This window comes from Leptosomus discolor, chromosome 6 (genome assembly GCF_034619465.1).
Source record: "Leptosomus discolor isolate bLepDis1 chromosome 6, bLepDis1.hap2, whole genome shotgun sequence".
NCBI lineage: Eukaryota > Metazoa > Chordata > Aves > Leptosomiformes > Leptosomidae > Leptosomus > Leptosomus discolor.
The window spans coordinates 18,673,840-18,684,567 of NC_141396.1; the positions used below are offsets into that span (position 1 = coordinate 18,673,840).

General features: G+C 37.1%; 1 protein-coding gene across 2 annotated transcripts in view; it reads left to right on the top strand.

The window, feature by feature from the left end:
- Nucleotides 1-9,394, top strand: part of PDE6C (phosphodiesterase 6C) — a 31,964-nt gene extending 22,570 nt beyond the window's left edge. The window contains exons 16-22 of one of the 2 annotated variants that reach the window (XM_086466333.1): nucleotides 1,528-1,628; nucleotides 2,764-2,871; nucleotides 3,157-3,220; nucleotides 4,256-4,330; nucleotides 4,475-4,558; nucleotides 6,347-6,500; nucleotides 9,324-9,394. In XM_086466333.1, the coding sequence (XP_086322459.1) occupies nucleotides 1,528-1,628; nucleotides 2,764-2,871; nucleotides 3,157-3,220; nucleotides 4,256-4,330; nucleotides 4,475-4,558; nucleotides 6,347-6,500; nucleotides 9,324-9,394 (657 nt within the window). Of the gene's footprint in view, nucleotides 1-1,527; nucleotides 1,629-2,763; nucleotides 2,872-3,156; nucleotides 3,221-4,255; nucleotides 4,331-4,474; nucleotides 4,559-6,346; nucleotides 6,501-8,639; nucleotides 8,660-9,323 lie in introns of those variants that run through there. The other variant, XM_086466334.1, reaches the window with a different exon arrangement.
- The last annotated feature ends 1,334 nt before the right edge of the window (nucleotides 9,395-10,728 follow it).

The following is a 10,728-nucleotide window of genomic DNA, read 5'->3' on the forward strand; positions in this document are numbered from 1 at the left end:
ATTCTTATGCATTGTCCACTTTTAGAGAAACATCAGTAACTCCACCAGAAACAGACCCCTTAAGATAGAAAAGCTTTTCTCCTCTGGGCCTCACTTACACTCCTCGGGTTTTATTCAACTTTCACAAAACAGCCGATGTCAAAAACAAAGCAGAAAATACAATACATCATACAAAACACTGTCATTAAACCGCTGTCCCTGGTTCATGAGGTCTCAGTTCAGCTGGTGGCTCTGGCAGCTGAGGAACAAAGGGATGCAGCTGCTTACGGAGGGCCCCCTCACCCCCAGGCCAGAGCCCCCCCATTCCTTATCTTGCTAAGACAGAGAAAGTGGTATCGGGAGGCTCTCCTGCAGCTCCTGTTACTGATGTTCCCTGAATTAGGCAGATGCCCTCAACTGCCCTTCCCCAGCAGTCTCCTCGGGACCAAAACGGAGGCAGCGCAGCCCACCAGGGCCCTCTGCCCCGCGGAGCCATGCTCCTCCAGTGGGAGCCGGCCACCCTTCCCTCAGCGGCGCCTGGCTCTGGCCTGGCTACAAGGGAAGAGGCTATTTACAATTCTTTACTACATATTTTGTAGGGAAATAAGAGATTTAACAAGCAAGGCTTGAACACGTGCTCCTTCCATCCCACTTGTTTGCAGCAGCGTAGCAGGCACCCACTCTCACCTCATCTTTCATTTTCTAATCCCTGTGGTGTGCTGTTTCCTGACCTCGCGAGGCCACAGAATAAACCCTTACACTAACCAGTAACACAACTATCATAAAAAACCCAGAAGATTTATGACTTAAAAAAAAACCCAAACAGACAAAACACCTTTACCATTATTGATGGTGATGTACTTTTTCAAACGTGAGATGCTGGGGACTAACTCCTGCTCTTTGCTGGAGCAGTTGTCAGGACCTCCAGAGGCTCTCAACAGCAGCATCGCTGCACCCCGTGCTCTCACAGGTATTGTCCCCTCAGTTAAAGAAGCAAGGAAAACCAGGACACTTAGAAAAATGCTGAGTGTGATGCTCCCATTCCCTTCGCCTGAGGAAAAGGACATGGCACTTAACTGTGGTAGGTCCCTATTAGCACTGCAGGCAGTTGTGCCGGCCCAAGTTAACAGGAAGAAAAGGTCTCCACCGTGAAGCTTTAAAAAGCCTAGGAAATCTAGGTTTAAGGAATGCAAACATAAGAAATTATGAAGAACTGCCATTTCTTTACTAATTAAGTGGAATTTCTTTGGTTTTAATTTATATTCAGCAATAGCAACTGTTTGAGTCACTGTGGATTTAGTTATTTGTGCAGCCTCTGGAGGCAGGATCTTAGATCCACCTCACTCTTCACACAGTTATTTAGCCATTTATTAGCCATGAATGAGGGCCGTCTTTACCAGCCAAATAATTTTTCATTTGTAGCGTTATTTTAATTTAGGGACTGTAGTTGGCCAATTTCGTTATACTATTCTGTGAGACAACCTGTATAGTACAAACCAAAGACAGTGTTATAAAAGGAATTGAATTCGTAAACTTTCCATCTTGCAGAGTTTAAACATCTTCCAGAACCTAAATAAGCGCCAGTTTGAAACCGTTCTACACTTATTTGAAGTTGCAATAATAGCAACTGATTTGGCTTTGTATTTCAAGTAAGTACTAAATTCTGTATAACTTCCTACTGAAAAAAATGTCAATCTTATAGCACTTATAACTGTAGTCTTCAGTTGTTTATATGCAGAGTAACGAGATGTTTATATGCAGAGTACAGAACTATATTTAAAATTGTTATTAAGTCTAATTCTTGTAAAAACCCAAGACATTCTTAGATTCATTATAAGCTTTCAAATTAGAGAACACATAAATGTAAATAAACTTAGTATACATTTAGCAGGTCATTCAAATATGCTTTTAGTTACTAGAAACACTGTATTTCAGAAGTGTGGATTCTGTGGCCTAATAGTAAAGTTGTGTGCATGTGTAATATTTAGTATAACGTAATACAATTACTCATACTAAACAGGACTGTGTTTAGGACGTGGAAATTAAGATGCTGGTTTAAAAACAAAACCACAGATATTAACTGATCCAGTGCTAAATATGCCAAAGAATCAAATATCAAATCATCCGTCGTGTTCCTAGGTCACTGACTTAATGTGCTTTTATAATGGGTATTTTCCTTAAAGATACATGTAAACTGTTTTGGTCCAGATGTCTTATGACTGGAACAATCTAAAGCCAGGAGACACGAAATAATTCAGCAAGTTGTTCAACAGCGGTTATTAAAACTTAGTGAACAGTAATTACACGATTTTATTCTAAATGCAAATTAGAAGATTTATTAAGCAATAGCAAGACACCTTTATATTTTTGAAAGTTCTTATCAGTCAGGTCTTAGTCCTTCTTTGGATTTTTGAGGGGAGGGAGTAGAAGAACATTTATTAGTATCTGCTTCACTCTTCCCAATTCATTATGTTACAGGAAGTAACAAACACATAATACTAAAGAAATAAGAATGTTATCCCAAAAAGTTTAATATGCAGAGTTATAAAATTGGTCAGGAATTCTGACATTAATACTTTACATGTCACTGGTATACAGCAAAATCTACATCTGCTAAGTTACCTGAAAACTTTGAGTTAACAAGAAGGTGGTGTCACCTTGATGCTACTATGACTAGGATGCTACTTTGGAAAAGCATAAATATCAGAAATACGGTTTTCTATTTAATTTTCAATGCACAAACTTTTGTTCACTAATATATGGGTTTTTGGTATGTTTTAACAGGAAAAGAACTATGTTTCAAAAGATTGTGGATGCAATTGAAAAAATGGAAACAGAAGAGGAGGCAATTAAATACATATCTATTGATCCAACCAAAAAAGAAGTAATCATGTAGGTGGTTAATATTTTACTCTTTATTCAATCAGTTATCTAGGATCAGAATTTAAAAGAATTTGGGCACCTAAACATGTAAATCCAGACTTGGTGTTACTGTCCTATGATGACCATAACCATGATTTTAAATTCAAAATAGATGTCTACAATCTTCTCAAAGTGTGCATCCATCTGTGTCTTAGGTATCTAAATTCCTTAAAAAAAAAAAAAAAAAAAAAAAGAGTTTTTTCTTCTTCTATCATCATCCTAACTATATCCCTGTTTTGTTTTGTGTTTTCAAAGGGCTATGATGATGACTGGATGTGACCTGTCCGCAATAACCAAGCCTTGGGAAGTGCAAAGTAAGGTAGGTACTTCTTGAATAGATAATACTGCATTTACTATCTGTTTTACTGCTTATTTGGTGCATGATCATTAAAAAGAAAAATACTTACCAGTTGATAGATATTTAAGTCCCTGCACCCAACTGTGTTTCAATAAAACCACCTCTCTTTTTCTGCCACTGTGAGCATAAGGGTTCCATGATGTCTCTCCCCAACCAGTGTACAGTTGTTCCACCCTTCTCTACTTGTCCTTCAGCTAAAACTGGCATCCCTGATTCTGTCAGCTGCTCTAGCTACCCTTAAATATCACTCCATTATTTTTGTGCTATCCAACTTTTGCTGGTTTTCAGCTATTTTTAAGGTACAGGTTTAACAATAGTATGGCTTGAATTGTGTCTATTCTGTAATCTTGGTGCCATTGCAAAGTAGCTTAAACACACTAAAAATAAATTCTGTAATACAGTGTGACACTGCTTTGTACATAAGTACTTCAAGCACTCCAGTACTTACTGACCATCAAGCTGAAGCTCATAACTCAGCGTTAAAGGAACAGGTTTTAACAATGCATAATCAAAATACAACTGCAAGATGCTTGTGGAGCCTTACAAGTAATACACATTACAGGTACTAGATGACTGTTGTGTTGCTAATATTGTATTTTTCCTGTTGACAATAATCTATCATTTACACAAAATGCACCAGAATATTGCTAGAAATAATTTGCTGGAAAAAGGCTTAAGCACACCAGAGAGTAACTGTAATTTTCAAAAGAAGCGCTTGACTATCTCTACAGGGATTAACAGGTGGAATTCTGTTGTGTTTGACCATAAATCCCTATTTCTGGAGAAGTTTTTGAACTACTCAAAGATAACACAGATAAAGAAATAAGCACTCTCTTTGGGGAAGGGAAGCTAGTAATAATGCTTAAGTAGTAAACAGTAAATGCCAGTTCTTGGTTAGCCAACATTTTCATGTTTTCTGGAAAGCCTTGTTCTTTTATTCATTTACTTAAATTTACTGCTTTCTGCTGACACTTCCACTAAATTGTGATCATTCAGGTTGCCCTCATGGTTGCAAATGAATTCTGGGAGCAAGGTGACCTGGAACGAACTGTGCTACAGCAACAACCAATTGTAAGTACTAAATAATTTAAGGGTGTTAAGCAAAATTAACTGCTATTAAAACATTGAATAGATAATGGTCCATGATGTTTACTAGATCATGATACCAAAAAGCATGATATCTACATAATCTAAATTACTGCTATTCTGTTCCAGCCTATGATGGACAGAAATAAAGGAGATGAACTACCTAAGCTCCAAGTTGGCTTCATAGATTTTGTGTGTACATTTGTGTACAAGGTAAGAATAATTTTTTTTGTTTTCCTGTTGTGGCAGTTCTGATGGCACAAGTATTGACAAACTGCTGCAGGACGCTTGGTCACAGGGTAAACAACTATCAGAATCGCCACAATTTTTCAATCTTTTATTACATATCAGTATTGCTCCCACAAAGCAAATTCAAAAGATGTGAAGCAAATTCATAAGAAGTTAATATCTCAGTGAAACCTGAGGGCATTGAGGTTTTGTTACTACCTTGAAAGGCTATGTTAGAAAGCCCAGTCTGATTCTTCACAGTCCCATTTAATGTAAGCAGGCAACATGTGGATGGTCACAGAAAGCAGTTAATGGCACAGCAAAGGGAGTAGGAAACTTGCAATATTCTAAAAATATAGATATTCTGGTCTTCCATAAGACACTGAAATGCCAACATTATTAATCCCTCCCTAGTTTTTAATATTACCCCAAAATGTCATGCAGAAAAGCAAAATGTATTATTTTAACATCTTCAGATACATCCTCATCTGCTTGGAATATACTATAGGTGTCTTGGTTTGAAAGACAGGTGTCTGCTGAGGAAGGCAGGAGCCTCCCTTGAAATGGAAAGTGCAACCCCCTTCCCTCCAAATTATTATAATTTTGAAATTAACAGGCCTTCAGGCAAAGATATGGGGAATAGGAATAACAGTTCTTTACTAATATACATATATACATATATATAACACAAGGCAAGGAAAAAACAAACAACCCACTGGTTTACACTGACAGAGTCAGAAATACAACCTGCCACCCTGTTAGGGTGGCAGTAGCAGTCCGATAAGATGCTGGCTGCAGTCCTCCTGAAGCGATGGATGTAGTTCTGTTGAAGCAGCGATCTTGTAAAAGGGTCTGGTCTTCCTCCGAAGGTCCAGTGGTAGGTAGGTAGCTCTTGTCCTCTGGAACTCCAGTGGGGGGAAAAGCTCCTCTGGGAATCCAGTGGAAGAAGGCTGCTAGGGTGTTCGAGATCTCAGTTTTTATTTGGCATGGACTGCTTGGCTCCTTCCCCCCGGGCGGAGCATCTCACAATGGGATGGCGAGTCGTGAGGCAGTTCCTTGATGGGCCATTAACAGGAGATAGCCCAGGAGCGAGTTACCGATGGGTCAGGCGATAAGGCATTGTTGTGCCCATTAACAGAAGATAGTCCAGAGGGGGGAGGCAGGGAGCACCGCCCCACCTGGTCTCAACAGCTCCTGAAGATGGTAATAGAATACTTTTTCTTTTTTTTTCTTTTTGGCACATTTTACACTGTAACCTAGGACAATAGGATACTAGACTTTTTTATTATATCCTGATACTGATAAGCATATGATAAAATATCATGTATCATAGTTATACTTGCATTATACAAATCAGACTATCAAATGTGGGATTAGGGAAGATACTAAAACGTGCAGTATATAATTCAGATCTTTTCTAACTTACTCTGTGCACAATAGGGCATTATTACCCCAACACAGTATTGCCAATAACGTGCCACCACTGCATAGCCAAGAACATGCTTTCAAACGTACACCAGCAGGTACTTGACACTACTTTTAAATTTTTTTCTCTTCCACAGAAAACCCACCATCAGAGATGGAACGAGTACTTGAAAAAAAATGTGAAATCAAATAAAATCAATTAATCTAGCATACACACTGAATTAGATTTAATAGAAAAATGAAAGCTAATGTTTTCTCTCCAAAGCACCAGTATTTCCATAAATTCAGACTTCACAAATCATCAATGTTTTCAATTTTCTAATTTACTAATTTAAATTGTTTATATAGGAATTCTCAAGGTTTCACAAGGAAATTACACCTATGTTTGATGGTCTTCAAAACAACAGGGTTGAATGGAAAACACGAGCTGATGAATATGAAGAGAAGATGAAAGTTATTGAGGAACAAAAGAAAAAGGAAGAAGAAGAAGCTGCCAAAAAAGGTTAAGTAACTTCTAAGGTTTTCATTTATATATATTTGTAAGGCAGTCATATTCTCTCTCTCTCAAATTTGCACATGCAGTGCACTTGTGCAATATTCTATTAAACTTTATACTAATAGTATGCGAATTCTGAACTAGCCAAATTAACTTTATCTTTACTTGGAAAAGGAGTAACCTTTAAAGATTACACAAATCCAGTACACTGACCCCATTTGCTAAACTGCAGAATTACAGAAAATACGACCATCGCAATAGTGAAGGGAATGTAAAATTTCTTTTGTCGTAAGACTTAAACCCAAATGTAACTAAACATTTATCTGTGGATGCTGCAATCTCCTGAAATACTAAAGTATCAAAATTCTGTGTTGCATCAGTCCGAAATGTATTTGGGTGCTTTTTTTAAGTTGAAAATGAAAAGCATACGGAGAAGAGATGGGAATGGACAGTGTGCATTTGGAACATAAAAAATCCCCACTTCTCTTCCAAGTTTAAGATAAAGCTTTTGGCTCCAATTCCCTATCATCAGTTTCTTGGCTGAAATACACTCTCTCATATTACAAATTTAACACTAACTTACCGAAGACAGTCCAAGTCCTAAAACTGAACGTATGGTTCTATGTATGATAACCTAGAAGATAACCTGATTTCATAGAAACTGAGAACCTATCGCTCAAGTGTAAGAGTGAAATGGGTCGGTTCATTTTATTCTGTATTGCATGAGGAACAGCAGGTCAACAGCTCTGCCAATCAGCTGAGATGACTGAAAAGGTTCAGAGATTCAAACAAAACCACGTGTGATTACTACAGAATAATTTATTGTCAGCTACTTTGAAGAAGAAATGTTTGTTCAAGTGTGTGTTTCACATCTCTAAAACATAGAACAGTACTGAATAATTTACTTGTTAACCACTGTCTGTGGAAAATAGGTGAGTATCCTTCACGTTTCACACAAAGGAGAGGCTACTCAAGGCCACTCATCAAATTACTGTCAGAGTGTGAAGTGGAACTAGAGAGTTATTGGCTCCCAAAATAAAATGACACTTAGGCTAAAATTTTTTAAAAAACCAAACTGTTGCAAAGTGGTTAAAAAAGTAGTGTAACTTACATGATTAAATCAAAGCAGATTTTTGAAAGAGAAGTTTAATAAAATGAGTCAAATATTATTATTGTAATAAAATTACAAGAAATATTTTGGCCTGCTGACACTGTGATAACACTCCCATACACTTTCATACCATTGTCTCCCAAACTTATTTTTTAATTTATTTTTAAAGACACTTTTTTGCAACTAATCATATAACCTTATTTAAGATTACTTTATTGCTGAGAACTAGCTGGCTGTCAGTATGAACAAAGTATTCTTCCCTTACACTGGAACGTAAGCATCTGAACTTCACAGAAATAGCAGCAAAACAAAACAAAACCAACCAACCTGGGACCTACACACAAACCTCCTTATACATTTGCTTTCTTGGCAGAGAGTATAGTTACTAAAGTCTGATCCTATGCCCTTAAGCCTAAGGCTCTTAAATAAAAAATAAATTATACATTTAGGAAGACTCATGTATTTCTACTTCCACTTGAAGTTAGGACCATCTGACATCACTGGTATTTTGGAATCACTTAGTCACTGACTTACTGACTTAAGGAAAGAAGTATGTCCCACAAGGAACCTTACACAGGCAAGCATGGACAGACTGATTTGCAGGAGCTAAGGATCTGACCTTTGTATATCATAATTGGTATCAGAAAATGTAAGTGAATTATTTTGCATCTTTTTAAATGTGCACTGGAATGAGGCCATGCACATTTGTGAAGAATAGATCTGACACTGTCAAATCAAGGCCATGTAAATATATGGGTTTGTTAAGTCAGTTCATACAAACAATGATTTGATACGTGCTGAACTACGGTGGTTTCTCTAGATCACACTGACCTGGCTATTCTTAGCCATTCAGTAGACAGAAAACAAAATAAACATATTTGCTGAACCACTACAGTGGAAAGTTTGGAACAGAAACTAAAACATAATGCAGTAGTAAACTAAGAAAATAAAATACATAGTTAGTAACATAGTGTTGATTATATCCACAAATTACAGAGGGTAGGACACTGATTATGTGACATGTTTCAATGCAGGTGGAAAGGGTCGAAAATGACCTAGTAACATGGTGATCCACAGCTTTCAAATGTAAGTTTTAATTCTAATATCGGTATCTTACCTTAAATGAACCTGGAAACGCTATTTATTACATTGAAAGAACAACTATGACCAATGAACATCTGTGGAATCATTTGAGAGAGACAGTAACCGAATGAGTAGCTATAGATAACAAACATAAAAAGTGTCTCTCTCTCAATCTTAATTGGTAATTACAAAGGGATCCACGCAGGGTCGGATAAAGGCTTATACAATTAGGTCAAATTAAAGTTTTCGTATCATCTGCTTCAAAAATAGATTCACAGATTATATTGATTCAAGTTTATTTCTTTGCATGGCTTGCATACCTCAGTTTTGTATGTGTGGGACAGAGTTATATATATTTAACTACTGAAACTTTCCAGTAAGAGTGGTTCAGTGTGTGTTTGGTCCTTTGAGAAGTGTTGGTATCAACTGCTACACTATATACACGTATATATATATAGCATGTGTTAGTGTTTCTTATTCCATTTTCCCAGACAAGTAGTGAAAGCACGTTCAATTTTCAGAAGGTCAAACACACATAATATGCATATCACAAAACCAACACCTTTTTAACAAGAAATTTGAGCAGCTAAAATTAACAGAAAATACTCACTCCACTTTCCTTCTCTGTTTTTTAGCTGAAAACGCAGGTGGAGGTGGTGGCGGAAGTGGAGAGGATGGAAAATCCAAAACATGTATAATGTTGTGATTCTTTGCCTCAGACACTGTTTCTGCTACAGAAAAGACATCTAGAAAGAACTTCAATGAGCGCCAGTGGACTTCTGCTTCGCATAGAATAGCATAGATCGTTCTCTTAACAATCCTCTTAAACACTTGCCATTTGTTGGAAATAATTTTTAATGGAGTAAACAAACAGTTACAATTAAAAACTGGAAAACTAAATGAAAAAATAATGGTGCAAAAGGAGTTAACTGTGCGCTCTAGATTTTTTTCATGTCAATTCATATACAGTATTTTTATTAAAATATGTAACTTCTGCACACTGTCCAAAAAATATAAATAATTCCAACAGTCTTACATGAAACTACTGAACCAAATTTAACATGTACAATTCAAACAAAAATCTCGATTTTTGTAACTTGTATATTTAGGTTTTTATATTATGTGTATTTCCTTCATCTGGAATTGTCCTTTTCCTTCACTCTCAATACTTTATATAGTTCTACACTAAACATCTTCACTTTCGGAATGCTCAACACAATTCCCTGGCTCCTATCTATTAAAAGCAGGTCCATGGGACACAGTATTTTTTCAAAACTACCAAGGGTAAATCTGTGAAGTGTAGCCACAGCTCAGAGAAACCACTCTTTTGCCCATGTACAAATAGCTCTGCCCACAGTTCCTAAACTGACCACCTTTTATGGTAAAAATCTAAAAAGGCAGACCATAAACATCATACTTTGCATACAAGTAAGAGTTTACTAAGTTACCTACAGCAGTCTATCTCCAGCAGGACCTACATTCAAAGGCATTTTAAAAGGCTCACGCACTCCCAATGCACCTTTTTAAAAATGCAGTAAATGAAAGTATTTGAAAACCAATGAACTGGCACCAATTTCATCCTGGGAGGGAGAAGACAGCAGAAGTAGAGCACATCAGAATTCACATTACCTCCCTGTTACAACCAAGAAGACAGACTGCACACAAATTAGCTCTTCATAAACAACAATCTCCCTACCAAAACCTTATGTTCTTGAAGAATTAGAGTCCACTCCATACCTTCTACTCAGGTCTCACGAAGCCAGCCCCTCCTGCAGATGGAAGGAAGGAAAATGGCTAGTATATTATGCACAGATCTGAGTATTCACTGGAACCAGTTCCAAATTTAAGAGGAGATGGATGTCAAATGCAATTCCTGCAAAAAACAAATTTGACATGCAGACTCAATCCTGCCACTTTTCTTCCCCATTTAAAGAAAGCAGACCCATACTTTTCCTTTTTCTCTGAAGGGCCTTCAGCATCCACAGAGAAGGGAGAATGATTCAATAATTTGCCATATTATATACATTTCTAAGAATGCTC